At 37.9% G+C, this 18,441-nt stretch overlaps 1 protein-coding gene across 1 annotated transcript; it reads left to right on the top strand.

Annotated features, from left to right (window-relative positions):
* The first annotated feature begins 1,658 nt into the window (after positions 1-1,658).
* Positions 1,659-3,212, top strand: LOC104243520 (aldehyde oxidase GLOX1-like). The gene has a single exon (XM_009798720.2). The coding sequence runs from the start codon at positions 1,674-1,676 to the stop codon at positions 3,210-3,212; it is 1,539 nt and encodes a 512-aa protein (XP_009797022.2). The 5' UTR covers positions 1,659-1,673.
* Positions 3,213-18,441: the final 15,229 nt, after the last annotated feature.

Below are 18,441 nucleotides of genomic sequence, written 5' to 3'. Positions count from 1 at the left end.
TTAAGATATACGATTTTGACATACACTCCCATCTTTCATACAATTGCATTTTTTTCCACCTGTTGATTGTTGTAGTAATTTTCTTTCCCGTTCTTGCTCATATCCTCTTCTACTCTGTAGCGTATTAATCTTAAAAAATTAATTCTATTTTATTAGTAAAATATGTTTATAAGTAACTTTTAGTTTTGACACCATTCTACTAGCTGGCCCCTTTGTCCATAAAAACTGCTGTAATTATTTGAAAAGTTTTCAATTTGAAACTAAAAGTGAGTTGACCTAGCCAAAAGTATTCATATACTCCTATTAATTAAGTTATTGCCGAATAATTTATGCGTACATAAAAGCAGTACGTACCACCGTGTTTATTTTCCAAAGTAATGGAATCAAACAGGCTCTCCAAAACTTTATGGGAAAAGGAAATTTTAAATTTAATTTGCTCATAAAATTTTTGTACTACTATTTAATACTCTCTCCGTCCCAGTTTTCAATTTCGAGAGTCAAATGAGTTATTCTTTGACCGTAATTTTTTATATATGCTTTTTAGTATTTTTAATAATTAATTATTGAGATTTATAGTAATTTTTATGTAGCTTTCAAAAATGTTAATTTTATTTTGAAAAACTTAAATATTCAATGTTCAAAATACGCAGTAAAAACTAAGAGGTTTGAATCACCAAAAGTGAAAAGTGTCATATAAATTAAAATAATTGGCTGTGTGATGTGGAAGGAGTGAATTTTTCGTAAGGATTCAGATTTTATAAGGTACCAACAGGCAGTGCATTTAGACAATTTTAATAGGAGATGACTAGGAGCCCGTTTGGCTTAGCTGATTTAGAGTAGCTGATAATCATTAGGTGCCTGAAAAGCACTTTTAAGTGCTGAAATTGGTTTAAAAAATAAGCAGTTACGTGTTTGGATAAAAGTAGTGAAATTAATTATAAGCAGCTGAAGAATTGGGTATACGAAGAGTTTTGCTTTAAAAAAAAAGTATTTTAAGGATAGAATAGTAAATATTTTGGTCAAACCTAAAGTGCTTATAAACTGAAATTTGATAAGTTGAGGGAGACCAACTTATGACTTTTGGCTTATTTTTGGCTTATAAACACTTAACTTATAAGCACTTTTAATTTTACCAAACGCGTAGATAAGCCAAAAATTGCTTATAAACGCCAACTTATAAGTTTAGTCAAACACCCTCTAGGTGGTTGACTTACTATTTTGTTATTTACTTTGAAGATGGCGTTGACTAAATTCCTCAATATTCCTAAGCTCTATTTCGCATTAAAAAAAAATTATCATAACAATATTTTTTCTAGTTTCTTCTCCCGACAAAGTACAAACTGTCATAAAAAAAAGAATCAATTTTTGCAAACTATTGCTTGCTTCTTGGTAATATATCATTATTCATCCCCTATCAAAATACGAATATTCCAACAGTATATAAAGGACATATCCCTACCTCAGAATTTCATAACACTTTCCTATTCAGTTCCTCCTCCTCCTTTTAATTTGTCGTAAAATAGTCAGAACCAAAGAGAAAAAGAAAGTCATATCTCATGACGATTAGAATAAAAGTATTTCTTTTTTTCATTCTTTGGCAGTTACCTCTGTTTCTTCTATTATCATGTCAGTCGAACTTGGCTTACGCAGCTGGAGGCAAATGGCAGCTATTAATGTCCAACATTGGCATTTCAGCCATGCACATCCAACTCCTCAACAACGACAGAGTTATAATGTACGACCGTACTGACTTTGGCCCATCCAACATCTCATTGCCCGATGGCAAATGTCGCAACAACCCTAATGACCTCGCCTTGAAAGTCGATTGCACTGCTCACTCTGTCGAATACGATGTTTCCACCAACTCTGTACGACCCCTAATGGTCCAGACCGATGTATGGTGCTCCTCTGGCTCCGTCAACTCCGACGGTTCTTTGGTCCAAACTGGTGGTTTCAACGACGGTGAACATATGGTTAGAGTAGTCAAACCATGCAGCACTTGTGACTGGCAGGAAATGGGAAATAACCTAATTCAGAGTCGATGGTATTCCACCAATCATATTCTTCCCGATGGAAGGCAAATTATCATTGGTGGTCGTAAGGCTTTTAACTACGAGTTTTATCCCAAAACTGCTTCAACCAGCAACGTATTTAGCCTACCCTTTCTTCAGCAGACTAATAATCCTAGAGAAGAGAACAATCTTTTCCCGTTTGTTTTTCTCAATGTGGATGGAAACCTATTCATTTTCGCCAATGATCGAGCTATCTTGTTGGATTACAAGACCAACACGGTTGTGAAAACATTCCCACAAATACCGGGTGGCGACCCAAGAAATTATCCAAGTTCGGGTTCTGCAGTTCTTCTTCCATTAAAGAACTTGAGGTCACAAACGGTCCAAGCTGAGGTTTTGGTGTGTGGTGGAGCACCGAGAGGATCATACCCCAAAGCGGACAAAGGTGAATTTTTGGGTGCATTAAACACGTGCGGGCGAATTACAATTACCGACCCGAATCCACAGTGGACCATGGAGACAATGCCACTAGCTCGAACAATGGGCGACATGGTAATTTTACCAAACGGAAATGTCTTGATCATCAATGGAGCTGCATCAGGCACTGCTGGATGGCAAATAGCTAGGAACCCGGTCCTGAGTCCAGTAATTTATCGACCCGATAACCCATCAGATTCTAGATTCGAGGTACAAAACCCGAATGCCATACCTAGAATGTACCACTCGACAGCAGTTTTACTTCGAGATGGTCGGGTTCTTGTTGGTGGCAGTAACCCAAATGAGCTTTACAATTTCACCGGAGTTCTTTTTCCAACAGATTTAAGCTTGGAGGCATTCTCACCATCCTATTTGGATCAAGAATCTGCTAATTTGCGACCACGAATCATTTCTCCTGCTTCCCATCTTAAATACACGTATGGTCAACGTGTTGACATTCGGTTTACTGCTTCGGGATTACTAAATACAGATTTGGTCAAAGTGACGATGGTTGCACCTGGGTTTAATACACATTCATTTACTATGAACCAAAGAATGTTGGTACTTCCAAGATCTGGAATGGTAAGACAAGTTGGAAGATTTGTGTATCAAATCAGTTGTGTGTTTCCAAAGTCGGGTATATTTGCACCACCAGGTTACTATCTTCTATTCGTAGTTCATCAGGACATCCCGAGCGAGGCAATTTGGGTTAGGATTCAGTAACCAAATGATTTGACTCTACAAATGTCTTTTTTTTTTCCCTTCAGAATTTTCTTTTTCTTCGTAGCTAGTGTATGTGAGGACTTGTTTTGATATTTACAAGTTTGTCATTTTTATAATAAGGTGAGAAGGAAAAATTTCGTTGTTCACAACAGCCATGATTAACTACCAATTTCCTGTAAAATACTATGTATTCTAGCTTTATTACTCCTCTTATATAGGAGTAATTATTACTATAATTCTAGGGGAATGTGAGAATATATTAAGAATATATATTTTTAAACAAATTAATTAGCTGATGTCTGAAGAGAACTAAATCTAATGATTATAACAAACTTATACAAATGAAAGAGTCAAAGAGATATTTGATTATGGAGTACTCACTTAATAATTCTATTAATGTCTACGCTAGCTCTCAATAATTATAATTTTAATTTTATTCTACGGGGAAATTAGGACCAAGCTTAAAGTACATTTGAATTATATATCCAACTAAAGTATATTTAGTATGCCCTGTCATGCTGAAAGTTAACACCCACGATTCATATAACCAAACATTAAACAAAAGAGATACGAGGTCTGAGTATCGCTCACTTTGCTCCAACGTGTTTTACTTTCGTAAACTCTTTTGGGGATAATTTATATCCAATTTTAGGTTGCTTCGCTAGCTTATACTATTGTATCTTGGGTTATTTAATTAATTTATTTTTTTGCTTGAGTGAATTAGTCGTGAATATATAGTGAGAAGAAGAAGTAAAAGGAGGCAAATTAACATTCTTGTTGAAATTTAACCAAGGCTAAAGAAGTTGTAACAGTAGATTCCAACTCTATATAATATATATTGTTGTTGTTAATTTCCAACTAATTTCTAGTTTTGTCATCTCTCTATCTATTTATTTTTTCCCTTTTGTTCGTCCTTTTTATTTTCTGGGTGGAGGAGCCGATAGTCTTTTTTGTATCAACTGTTTAGTAAATTGTCTTGTTTTTTTTTAATTTCAACTGATAGATTTTTTAGACCACGAGCTAAAGATTATTTTTGAGCAAACTTGAAATCTTATTAGAAGATACTAGTATTAGTACCCGTGCGATGTGCGGACAAAAATCAAGTCAAATTGTGATATGGGTTATTTAAATTAAGTGCGAATAACCTTAAAATATAAACCTCAGAGATATAAATTATATAACATTAAATATTAATTATAAAGCAGGATATGAAATTATTGTTCTAATCTCGTTGTGGACAACTTATTTTTTTTATATATATATATTTGTAGTAGCATAACCCTTAATTTTAGTACTTGCATTTCCTCACACTGCCTCTATTTTTTATACATTCTCTTCCCTACTACAATATTTTAATTAGTTTTTATATTAATATTTCGCCTATAACAAAAATAATATCATATTTTATTTTAAATTGTAACTTTGAATTAATTTATTTGATTGTTATGTTCCAAGTGTATTGAGTTCTCTTATAATTATTTTTGTATTAGATGCAGTTGTCACACCTCCTTTTTCCGTCCCCGCGAGGGGGGAAGGAGTTTTTCCAATTAAAGGACAATCGAAACGGGATTTGTTTGTTTATTTCATAGTCGCCACTTGGGAGATTTAGGGTGTCCCAAGTCACCATTTTAATCCCGAATCGAGAAAAAGAATGACTCTGTATTACAGTCCGCGAACCAGAAATCCGGATAAAGAATTCTGTTAACTCGGGAGAAGGTATTAGGCATTCCCGAGTTCCGTGGTTCTAGCACGGTCGCTCAACTGTCATATTCGGCTTGTTTATCTGATTTTATACAATTATGAGCTCATGTGCAAGTTTTAACTTTTAACCGCTTTCGTCATTATTATTATATATTTTTTCAAGAATTGCAACATCATGGAAATACATCTCCAACCACGTCACATCAATGCACCCGTGGTTGTTGGCACATTTCAACTCTGTTGAGATTTGGATTTGGGTCACATAAATGTGCACCCGAGTTTTAAGAAAATTAAATTATTAAAAGGCGTGCCTAAAGCGACTAGCGTATCATTTACTTTGGGTAGGGCCGTGAAATTTTGCTAAACGGTCCATCCCGAAGTCTAAGCAATTTTAAAGCAAATATTTACCGAGGGCCCCACAATTTTGTATTTTTATTCGGTGAGGCTCATCTCATTCTTATTTTTTAAAGGAATTTGCAACGTCATGGACATGCATCTCGGACCACGTCACAATCAATGTACCCGTGATTAGAGACACATTTCGACTCCGTTGAGATTTGGATTTGGGTCACATAAATGTGCACCCGAGTTTAAGAATGTAATTTAATTAAATCGCGTCTAAAGAGTCTAACGCGTTATTATCTTTGGGGAAGGCAGTGAAATTCACTAAACAGTCCATCCCGAATTCTAAGTATTTATTATGACCAATTATTGAGGGCCCCGCAATTTGCATTTTTATTTGGCGAGGCTCGTCTCATTATTTATTTATTTTTAAAAAAGAATAATCTTAGAATGACTACATTTTTTATTTTTTCGTTTTTCTCTAAAATAAATGAAGAAAATGTCCTACTTTATTTACATACTTTCGAGTTATTATAGTTAAGTTTCGAAAGTGAGTCGTTTAAAGAGTTTACATGGGCAGCGCATAGAATGTTCTACATACAGACAATAAAAGAAAGAAAAGACTACATTAAACTACAACTTCAAATCTTTCTCATTTTTGCATTCATGTTTCGAGTAGCTTACAAGATGAACCAGTGTATCGTTTGTGTACCTGGTATTGTCAATACAAGAAGAAGAAGGTCAGCAAAGTAGTATGTAACACATCAACATATAGCAGCAGAAAGCCCAACACAGTAGCTTCAACACCTCAGTCCAGAAATCCCAGCAACACGGAGAAAACTAGTAAAAATGGAGAAGACAAATAGTGCGGAAATCTCTCTTTGTTTTTTCTTTCTAGATTTGAACTCTCTATGGTGTTCTTCCGCTCTCAATGAAACAGTAACTATTCTTTTCAACTTCAAAACTCTCCAAAATGAATTCTGTCCCTGTATATTCAGTGTATCCAGAATGTATATCGGGTGTATACTTCTCACTCCGCCCCCTCTTTTTTTCTTCTCTCTATCTAGTTTTTCCTCTCTTTTTTTCCACCCTTCTTCCTAAATTTTCTCTTCTATTTATAGCAAAATTTTCGAAATTTTCAGATTTGTTTTTTATTATTTTATTATTTTTTTAATTAAAAGAAATCCCACTTACAAATTGCTTTTATTTTTTTAGAAAAAGAAATCCCACCTTTATTTACTTTTATTTTTAAAATTCCAACTTTAATTACTTTATCTTATTTAAAATCCCACTTTTTATTTTTTTAAAAGAGAATCTCACTTTATTTAACTTTTCTTTAAAAAACAAACCACTATCTTTTCTTTTTCTTTTAAAAATGCTACTTTCAATTACTTTAAATTTTTTAAATTTTCAGATACCTTTATATTTATTTTTTAATTCCAACCTTATTTTACTTTTAAATTTTTTAAAACTTTTTACTTTTTTTATCCTATAATAAAAAGTGTAATAAAGCTAAAATAATAGTAGGTTAAAACCCCTAAAATATTTACATAAAAGAAGTGATAAAAAAATTAAATATTGTCAAAAATTAGGTCGCCAGAGCTGTCACACCTCCTTTTTGCGCGCCCGGCCCCGAAGGGTTAAATGCGCGGGTGGAGTTTTTCCAATTTAAGTGACAATATTCGAAATGGGATTATTTATTTAATTCAGAGTCGCCACTTGGGAAAGGTTTGGTTTTTGGTGTCCCAAGTCACCGGTTTATCTTGAATCCCAAATCGAGGAAATTTTTGACTTTTCCAAATGAAGTCTGCGAACCAGAAATTCTAAGTAAGGAATTCTGTTGACCCGAGGGAAGGTGTTAGGCACCCTCGAATCCCGTGGTTCTAGCACGGTCGCTTAAATTGTTATAATGGCTAAATATCTTGATTTAAATACATGTTGTGACTTATGTGCTTTTATTAAGTTTAAACCGCTTTTATTATTATCATTTATTTTTATAGAATTGCAACGTCGTGAAAATGCATCTCGAACCACGTCACAATCAATGCACCCGTGGTCGTCGACACATTTTGACTCCGTTGAGATTTGGATTTGGGTCACATCAATGTGCACCCGTGTTTAAGAAGGTTAAATTATTAAAGGTACGCCTAAAGCAACTAGCGTATTGTTATTTTAGGAAGAGGCCGTGAAGGTTCATTAAACGGCCAAATCCAAAGTCTAGTCAATGGTTATGTATTTTATTGAGGGCCCCGGCGGTTTGTGATTTATTTGGCGAGGCTCGTCTCATTTTTATTTTAAAGGATAAACCTATAGTGACTATATTTTCTATTAAGTTCGTCTCTAAAATAAAAGAAAATCTCTTAATTATTTACATGCTGAAAACGTAACTTATTTAGTTATTAGTTTACGGCTAATGCGATTGGAAAATTGCGATCGAGTTTGTACAAAGAAAAACTGCTTTCATTTTTATATTCTATTATTTACTAATGCTGGAACATGAGAGGGATACACAATAATATCAAAGCCGATTAACTATTCTTCAAGTAATTTAAACTAGCATTATTAGATGAAGAAATCATACATATGCAACCTCATTACTCATTAATTAATCGACTACATTTTTATACAAAGAGAGGAAAATTAATATTCAAACACAGATCCAAACAAAAGAATTCAACAGGAACAGGAGCCTGATTAATATTTCATTTTTCGCTTCAAGCCAAGAGTGTACAAATGTGTACCTGGAAACAGCAGTACAAGAACAAAAGAAGTAGGAGTCAGCAACAGTAATAACGCGGCAACAACAGGTTCAGCAACACCGCAAAACCAGTAACAACCAGTAGAATAACCCAGTAACAGATTGAAAACTCAGCAGTGCAAAAGTACAATCGCAGTCAAAGCAGAAGAGAGAAAAGATACGAGATGCAGTAGTTTCTGACTTTTGAATAACACTCGAAGAAAAGCAAACAGAATTGTTCGAGTGAAAGTTCAAATTGTCTTTCTCTTTTACTATCACAAACTCTCTCCAAGTATAAAAGTATGTCAACTCTCAAGTGTAAAAAGAATCTGTCAACTCTCTCTAAAAATCCTCTCAATAATATTCAACTCTTTTTCTCTCCCCCCAAAAATCTCTCTTAAAACTTTCAAGTCCTCCCCCAATGTCAAGAAATGACTCTATATTTATAGCAAGACTTTTCCTTGAATTCCTAAACCCAAATTATTCCCCCAATGACATGCTTTGTCCCACTATCAAATATCTTCTTTATTTTAAAACTTTTTCCCCCATGCCTACATTAAACAAGTGCAAGATTCCTCCCCATTATGTTTTGTCTTGTCCCCCATTATATTAAACAAGTACATCAAAAACCCCACCCCATTATATTTGTCCCCCATGCTTAACATAAAGAATCAAAATAATGTTCAATTACCAAACTACCCCTCCGACCTTATTGCAATTACAAATCTACCCCCGAATGCACTGCAATTTACCAAATTACCCCTCTGCTCTAAACAATCAATTAAATCATAACTTGACCAAAATATAGTCAAGATGACCAATTTCTCAACAATCTTCAACAACAAATCATATGAACATGATGAACAACACAAACTCCAAATTAATGGAAATAAATCAACCATATCGGGAACCAATCCTGGTTAATTTAGATCATCAATGGATGAACAAAGATACAACAATACCAACAACAATATGCATGATTCAAATTAAATCAACAAATCACAAACAAACATAAACTCACATTAAATCACTGGATTTAAACATGAACTTCAAACAAAGATGAACATGAATTAAATATGTTTTTTAAGCAACAAACATGACTGATTCTAACGATTCAAACAACATTAACATTTTCTGGAAAATTCATAACAACATGAAACAAATTGAAGAAATAATTAATTAAATTTCAATTTGAATCTAACAAACTTTAAACTAACAAATAATCAATTAAACAACAATACAAACACGAAATAACATGAAAAACAATTAATTAATCTTTCATTTGGAATCTGAAAAAATTAATTTAACAAACAACACATGAACATGAACAAAACCAAAAAATCAAATATCCAACCATAGACATGAGCAAAACAAACATTTGCCGATTTTAGATTTGAAAAATATCCAAACGAAATACGGACAAAAATAAAACTCAAAAACTACTAACCGGATTGAACGAAATATGTACGGGCTGTTTCAATAAACCTCGACCAACGCTCGACCAAAGCGGATTGAAATGAAGCTGAAGCTACAACGTAACGAGATATGTTTGGTCGGAGCGAACATGCGAACATGCGACCACCACGGCATATGTTACCAAAAGCAAACTGCCCAGCACGGTGGGTTCCGCCACTGGAGATACAAGGGATACGTGAAACAACACGTCCAGTACACCATGACTCAACTGAAGTTTGATGACCAACTTTCTTTGGAAATGGCGTAAGGTTCACGAGGGTAGTGACAGCAAGAGGGCGTCGAGCTTGAAGCGGACGACGAAGAAGACGAAGTGAGGCAGCAGCAGCTCGGAGGCAGATGAAGCAACGCATCCATGGACGACGAGCTGTAACAGATGCAACTCAGCCATGGATTCAAACAACGATTAGCTGCTGTGTCGTTTGGATGGGGAATATGAAGGCAGAAGCAAACACGGATGAAGATGAGAATGGAGCAGCTACGCGGGGAGGAGGAAGGCAGCCATGGACGTCGAGCTCAAGCTCGAGCTTGACGCCGGACGACGAAGATGAAATAGAAACAGTCGCGTGGTCTCCTGGGCTGCTCATGGTCGAAGACTAAGAAGCTGCAACCTTGGTGATGGTGAAGCCGAAGGCAGCGGGGTGGGTCATCGACGGGGTTGTTCGTTCATGGCTATCATTGGGTGGTTGTGTCGCTTGGTTGTTTGAGCGAAGAAAGAAGGAGGAGGAGGAGCCATGAACGTTGGTGAAGCTGAAGATGCAGCTGGGTCGTCCAGGGTGAGGGTGAAGGGCAGCCATGGTTGTGTGCTTGGAGTTTTGAGAGGATGAAGAGAGGAGGCGGATGAGTTAGTATTTTAGGGTTTTTTTTTGTTCTTTTGTTTTTTCTTTTGTTTTGTGTCTTTGAAATGCAAGATAGGGGTATTGGGTTAATGGGGCGGACCGGATCGACCCATGTGGAGATGGACTGGGTCATGGAGAAGGTTGGACAAATGTTTGGGCCTGGGGTTGAATTTTGAAGAAGTGGCCCAATCCGATTTTTCTTTGTATTTTTGTTCTCTTTTCTTCTTTTATTTTCTAAAACTAAATTATAAAAATACTTAAATTATTATTAAGAACTAAATTAAGTTATAAAAGCGCAAATTAACTCCCAATAACAATTAACGTCACAATTAAGTAATAATTAAGCATAAAATTGTTCATTTGGACATTAAATGCTAAAAATGCAAAAGATGCCTATTTTTGTAATTTTTAATTTTTTGTAAAACTAATTTAATTACTAACAATTGTAGAATTAAATCCTACATGCAAAATGCGACATATTTTTATATTTTTTATTAATTTAACGAATAAGCAAACACAGACAAATACAAATAATTATCCAAAAATATCACAAAAATACTTAAAATTGTACACCAAGGAAAATCATTTTATTTTGCATTTTCTGGGAGTATTTCTCATATAGGGCAAAAATCACGTGCTTACACACAGCTGCCCCTCTTTGCTCGAAAACACGAAGAGCTTTCGGGCAAAGATAAAGTGAACAATGCGACTAATTTTTGATCATATCGTTATTCAAAATAGGAAGAAAATAAAAAAGGAAAGGCGCAACCGAGTCCTGGTTTTGGACAGCCTACATATCCCTGGTTATAAGGGAATCAGGTCGAGTGTAGTTCAAAAAGTTTTGGTAGCTGGGAGTACCATGGGATTGCGATGTTACTGTTACTGCTGTTGCGTGCTGTTACCACTACTTTTCGATCTCCTTATTACACCATTGCTAGAAAGAAAACAAGAAGTTATACTAAGCTATGATCTATGAATTACAAAGATTTATTCTCGAGCTTGGTCATGTGATTGTTGCTGCCTTGTTGCTTTGTGTTTCCTCTGGTATTTCTTTACTTCTAGCTCGACTTGTGGTCTTCCTTCTGATTTCTGCTGGGGATTTTTGTTGTAACCCTCTGCTTTACTGACTTCAAACTTCAATGTATTCTCCTGTTCTGCAAGTGGGCTCCTGACTCCACCTTGACTTTTGAAAGATGACACAACCTCCATTCTCCAAGCGGGCCCCAGACTTCTTCAACAATCTTGGAATTTAACGTCCTCCATTCTCCAGGCGGGCTCCTAACTTTTATTAGCAACTTTGAAAATAAAATGCATTTGGCAATGATTTATGAAAATATATAGTTTGGCAATGTTTATACAAGCAGGACCACTTGGGTCGAAATAAATTAAATGTCCTTTTGAGGAAGGATTAAATTCAATATCCTATTCGAGGGTGGATAGACCCATCATATCCTGTTCGAGGGCGGACAGACCCATCATATCCTGTTCGAGGGCGGACAGACCCATCATATCCTATTCGAGGGCGGACAGACCCATCATATCCTATTCGAGGGCGGATAGACCCATCATATCCTTTTCGAGGGCGGATGAACCCAAAATATCCTATTCGAGGGCGGATAGACCCATCGTATCCTATTCGAGGGCGGATGAACCCAAAATATCCTATTCAAGGGCGGATGAACACAAAATATCCTATTCGAGGGCAGATGAACCCAAAATATCCTATTCAAGGGCGGATGAACCAAAAATATCCTATTCGAGGGCGGATGAACCCAAAATATCCTATTCAAGGGCGGATGGACCCATCATATCCTATTCGAGGGCGGATGAACCCAAAATATCCTATTCGAGGGCGGATGAATCCAAAATATCCTATTCGAGGGCGGATGAACCCAAAATATCCTATTCAAGGGCGGATGAACCAAAAATATCCTATTCGAGGGCGGATGAACCCAAAATATCCTATTCAAGGGCGGATGGACCCATCATATCCTATTCGAGGGCGGATGAACCCAAAATATCCTATTCAAGGGCGGATGAATCCCAAATATCCTATTCGAGGGCGGATGAACCCAAAATATCCTATTCGAGGGCAGATGAACCCAAAATATCCTATTCGAGGGCGGATGAACCCAAAATAACCTATTCGAGGGCGGATGAACCCAAAATATCCTATTCGAGGGCGGATGAACCCAAAATATCCTATTCGAGGGCGGATGAACCCAAAATATCCTATTCGAGGGCGGATGAACCCAAAATATCCTATTCGAGGGCGTATGAACCCAAAATATCCTATTCGAGGGCGGATGAACCCAAAATATCCTATTCGAGGGCGGATAGACCCATCATATCCTATTCGAGGGCAGATGAACCCAAAATATCCTATTCAAGGGCGGATGAACCCAAAATATCCTATTCGAGGGCGGATGAACCCAAAATATCCTATTCGAGGGCGGATGAACCCAAAATATCCTATTCGAGGGCGGATGAACCCAAAATATCCTATTCGAGGGCGGATGAACCCAAAGTATCCTATTCGAGGGCGGATGAACCCAAAATATCCTATTCGAGGGCGGATGAACCCAAAATATCCTATTCGAGGGTGGATAGACCCATCATATCCTATTCGAGGGCGGATGAACCCAAAATATCCTATTCGAGGGCGGATGAACCCAAAATATCCTATTCGAGGGCGGATGAACCCAAAAATATCCTATTCGAGGGCGGATAGACCCAAAAATATCCTATTCGAGGGCGGATAGACCCATCTTCAAAACTTAAAATTTAAAGAGTGAACTGTATACCTCTATTATACGGGCGGGCTCCCGACTTCAAAACTTGAAATTGTCTTACCTCCGACTGTTTTTCTTAAAATCGTGTTGTCTTGCTATCTCTTAAAACTTGAATTGATTTTCTCGTTCCTCCGAGAAATTTTTTGACAATGGCAGAAAATTTTCTGCCCCAGTTTTGGTGTTTTTCTTTGTGGCATGTTTTTTCACCATTAATAAGATTTCCTTTTCCTGCTTCAAATCAAAGAAAATTTGTTAGTTTTAAAACATGGTGAGCGGTCGTGACACTCCTACTGGGGATGGTTTTTCCCTTTCTCCCTTCCCCGCTCTGTGTTTCATTACGCTATCAAAACTTGTTGGGGATTATTTTGCTGGGGATGAATTTTCCTTTTCTTCCTTCCCCACTCTGTGTTGTCCGACCCTCTTGGAACTTGGTCAAAAATCTGTCGGGGATGCTCCTACATCTCGATGATCTGCTGGGGGCCCTCTTGGAATTAGGTCCACAATTTTCTCAACTGTTGTTTTCCTGTTTTTCTCCAACTTCCCTTGGAAATTTGGTCCTCTTGGGATCTAGACCCATTCATCATTTGGTCTTTGCGACCAACTTCTTTTCACTTTATAGCCTTATCTTTGGCCTATCCTATTCGTATTTTGCTTTGCATCATTTTGGCAACTGGTAGTAAGCTCTGAAAATCTTTTTCAAAAACAAACTGTTGGGGAGGTAAAATCTTTAAACCAAGAAATGAAAAAGTGATGATCTCAAAAATAGAAAAAGAAGAAGTCTTTCTGAACAAATGCTGGGGAAAAGGAAAGAAAAGAACTTATCTAAATGATATAACCGATCCCAACGATCATGTCGCGCATTCTGGATTAATCAACCCAGTCTATTTGTATCAATCAACCCTTCGGACGGCCTCATGTTGCTGGGGAGAAACAGGCACTCAACTTTTTGCCAAATGCGGATCCTTCCCGCCAATCTTGTCTTGTCGCCTCATAGTGCCCTTCGAGGGGTTTTCACTAATAAGACTCTCTCATTTCTCTTAACTCCCGTCGCCTTATGGTGCCTGTAAAGGTTTTCACCGATAAGACTCTCTCATTTTATTTTATTTTTCAGCTGGGGATTAGGGTGCTACCGATATGACTCTCTCTGTTGGGGATTCTTTCGGCTATCAATTCATTTCCAGCTTATGATCTTCTTCTTTACTGGGGATCAGAGTGTTATTCCCGACTTCCATTTGCATTGACTTAGCACTTCTCAGATACTGATCGGGAGGTCTTTTTTGGACATCAATAGGGTTTTTTGTGTATGGCTGAAAGGAGAAGAGAGTATCAAAAGTTCAAAAATAATTTTTAGGGGTAAAATAGTACAACTCTTGGAATCAAACTTTCTTGCCAAAATCACAAGCGCCAACTTCTGCCCTAGTTTTTCTTGCTTGGAGATTTTTATTTTGTCACACTATGTTACCTTATGCACACTATGTTACACTATGACCGAGCTGTGAGGCGCCTACGTATCCTTCTTTGAGGAATCAGGTCAAACGTAGTTCCCAATTCCCTTTTTTTTTTGACTTTTCTTTTGTCTTTATTATCATTATTTTTTTTCTTCTTTTTTTCATTCACTTTCATTACTGATTCCAAAAAGAGGGGTATGAAAGAATAAATAAGGCTCAAAAGGGGAAGCAACGGTTAAAGTGTTTGGATAGAAGAAAGAATTGCCTCCATCATTTCATTCTGCAATAAATACCAAGTACAAACAAATAACAATTACAATTACAAGAAATCATACATAATATCTCTTAACTGCGTAAGAATTGATAGCCATGTCGACGCATTTCCCTTCGATATCTGTTAAACATAAAGCGTCATTGGGCTTGATATGTTCAGACTGCGATAATCAACACACACCTAGATTTTTCCTCTTTTTTTTTTATTGTAGCACCACATTAGCCAACCAATTAGGATATCGAGCGACCCGAATAACCTTAGTATTCAGCTGTTTGGTTACTTCTTCCTTAATCTTCACACTCATGTCGGTTTTGAACTTCCTCAATTTTGCTTGACGGGAGGAAATGTCGGGTCAGTGGGCAATTTGTGAACCACTAGATTGGTGCTTAAACCCGGCATGTCGTCGTATGACCATGCAAAACGTTTTTGAATTCAATAAGTGCTTTTATTAGTTCTTCCCTGATGTTTGGTTCAATGTGGACGCTTATCTTAGCTTCCCTGATATCATCCGCATCCCCTAGATTGACGGCTTCCATGTCATTTGAGTTGGGCTTTTTTTTTCAATTTGGCTCAACTCTCTGTTAATTTCTTCGAAGGCTTCATCCTCATCGTATTCCGACTTATCATCACAATCTTGTACTATAAGTTCGAAATCAGATTGATTTTTTTTAGACTAGGTTGAAGATCCGTCGTGCATGCCATGTCATTAGAACCAGTATAAAGAGAACTGTTCAGAAGAGAAAAGAAGAAGAAAAATTAAAACAAAATAAGGAATGAAGAAAAAAAACTTTCACTTTATTAAAATACTGGATAGCAAGGTTTCACACTTTGGCGAGCACAAAAAGAAATCTGGATTACAACCCTGGAATAATCCAGACAACAAGAAAGAAAATCAGAGCCCACTACCAAGACTCCCTTCGTATAGGAAGAAGAGTAGCCATTAAATTGTTGATTTTTGCTTCCAGCCCCACAAACTGTACATTTGCCCCACTGGACCCTTTTCCCAACACCATAACTGGCTTGTCATGTACCTTTTCCAACTATACCACTGCTTTTCCACTGGTCGACTTTTCTTTTAAATCGGCACGGATCATCATCACTGTTTGTGAGGGTTTCTTTAGCTCCCCTCCTTCGTGCACTAGCTCGATCATGTGGGTTTCATGGTGTGCCGGCAACGGGTTCTGATTGATGTTGGGTACCTCTGGTGTCTGAACCTCAATCTTGTTAGTGTCAATAAGATTTTGTACTGCATGTTTCAACTTCCAACACTTCTCGGTATCATGTCCGGGAGCCCCCGAACAATACTCACAGCTTACCGAGTGGTCCATATTTTTGGGAAGGGGATTTGGCAATCTGGGCTCAACAGGACTCAACAAGCCTAACTGCCTTAATTTGTAGAACAAGGCAGTATAGGTTTCTCCTAACTCAGTGAATGTTCTCTGTATTCTTTCAATTCTGAAAGCTTGATTTCCCCGAAAACCTGCCCCTGAAGAGTTCCTGTTGGCCCTTGGCGGCGGATAGGTGTTTTGTGTAGGTAGGTATGTGTTTTGGGGAGCCGGTGCGCGCCATTGTGGGCGAGCCAGAGGCTAAGCATATGTATGGGCATGGTGTACGGAAAAGTGTGGTTCTTGTGGCGGGTAGTAAGGTTGTGGAGGATAATTTGGAGTGTAAGGGTAGTTTGGGTGATGGGGTCTGGGTTGGTATCGAGGGGAAGGACCTTTCGATCTGGACCAGTTGCCTACCTCTATTCTCTTCTCTCTTTTTCTTTCCAAGCGCACCTCCCGTGCCGCTCTGAATGGCCTGAGTCATTGCCTTGATTGCCGAGTAACTCAGGATTTTATTGGACTTAAGTCCCTCTTCTATCATAACTCCCATTTTCACTACTTCATTGAAGGATTTGCCAACTGACGTCACCAAGTGACCAAAGTACGTTGGCTCTAGAGTTTGCAGAAAATAGTCCACCATTTCGTTTTCCCTCATGGGAGGATCAACTCTAGCTGCCTGTTCTCTCCACCGGAACCCAAATTCCCGGAAGCTCTCCCCGGGCTTCTTCTCAAACTTTAGTAATGTGAGACGGTCAGGGACTATCTCAAGGTTGTACTGGAAGTGTCCTGCAAAAGCCTGTGCTAGATCGTCCCAGGTGTACCACCTGCTCGGATCTTGTCTTGTATACCATTCCAGTGCTGACCCACTTAGGCTTTGGCCAAAGTAAGCTATCAGCAGCTCGTCTTTGCCACCAGCTCCCCTCATCTTGCTACAAAAACCCCGTAGATGTGCCACAGGATCGCCATGCCCTTTGTATAAATCGAACTTGGGCATCTTGAACCCTGCCGGCAATTGCACGTCAGGGAAAGGGCATAGATCCTTGTAGGCCACGCTGACCTGGTGGCCTAACCCGTGCATGTTCCTGAAGGATTGCTCCAGGCTTTTGACCTTTCGAATCACCTCCTCATGTTCTGTGTTCTTAACCGGTTTCTCAGCTTCCTCTGGTATCCCAAATTGGGGTGTATATGTGTATGGCTCAGGAGCTTTAAAAGTGGGTTCAGGAGGAAAATATTGGGTGTTGTGAATTTGGAACAGTGGTTCACTAGACGATCTTTGTAATGTGGTTGGGGGAGGTGACACAAAGACAGGAACATTTGGTAGTGGAGGGTTCTGATTGGGTGGCGGAGCTTGGGGATCATAGGCATCTCTCCCCTGATAGTATTGGTGGCTTGGGAAGCTTGTTGAAGGGCCGGGGGAAGGGTATTCTGGCGTGTGTCCCGGTGGGGGAGTAGGAGTGACGAGTGGTTCGGGCCCCTTTTGCACCTTAGCCATGGCTAGCTGCATTTCATTCATTTCCAATCTCATTTTTTCTATATTGGCCATCGCCTCAGCTTCTGATTGGCTGTCTTTTCCGACTCAACGTTGTTGTCTGACCCAATCATGCTTTCTGGTATATGACCTTTCGATCTTGTTTGATAATGGTATGGTGCCAGTACGCTCTAACAAACTAACTGATGTTGATTGAAAAAACAACAAACTTGTCAGTGTTAGAGTCTTAACAGATATTGTAATTGCACGTTGGGGGATGCAATGTTCTTAGGCAGTTAACCATTTCTAACATGCTTTTGCTCTGACCGCATGCATCATTCCGGCTTATTTTATTTGTGCCTCTTTCGAGTGTTTCAGGGACCTCTCTTTTCTTCTTCTCTTTTTTTTCATTCTTCTCTCTCTCTCTCTCTTTTTCTTTTCTTTTATTCACTTTTTTTTTCTTTTTTAGCGGTGGTCGAACCTTATGTAGATTGCCTACGTATCATGTCCCCGCATGAATCAGACCTTGCGTAGTTCGGACCAATAAAAGATAAATAATAATAAAACATTTTATTTTTATTTTTTTTCAATTTTCATAATAAAACAAACTTGATTATAAAAGTTTAAAAATTGACCATACTAACAGACTTTGACAAAAGACAACAAACGGACTCGAAAATCAAATAACTCGCATACTCTAATCAAAGAATTACAAACTCAAAAACAAACAGCCAGATTCCTTCCCCTATATGCCAATTTTAACCAAATGGTTGTTTTTCAGACGTGGCCCCTTCTCAATTTCACATGAATTTTAAGGCCGAGAAGGACTA

Source organism: Nicotiana sylvestris, chromosome 4 (assembly GCF_000393655.2).
Source record: "Nicotiana sylvestris chromosome 4, ASM39365v2, whole genome shotgun sequence".
Lineage (NCBI taxonomy): Eukaryota > Viridiplantae > Streptophyta > Magnoliopsida > Solanales > Solanaceae > Nicotiana > Nicotiana sylvestris.
The sequence above is the reverse complement of the archived record's forward strand: the minus strand, read 5'-3'. Positions and strand labels throughout refer to the sequence as shown.

Coding starts and splice junctions, on each gene's coding strand:
- LOC104243520 (XM_009798720.2), top strand. CDS start 1,674: ATGTCCAACATTGGCATTTCAGCCATGCACATCCAACTCCTCAACAAC.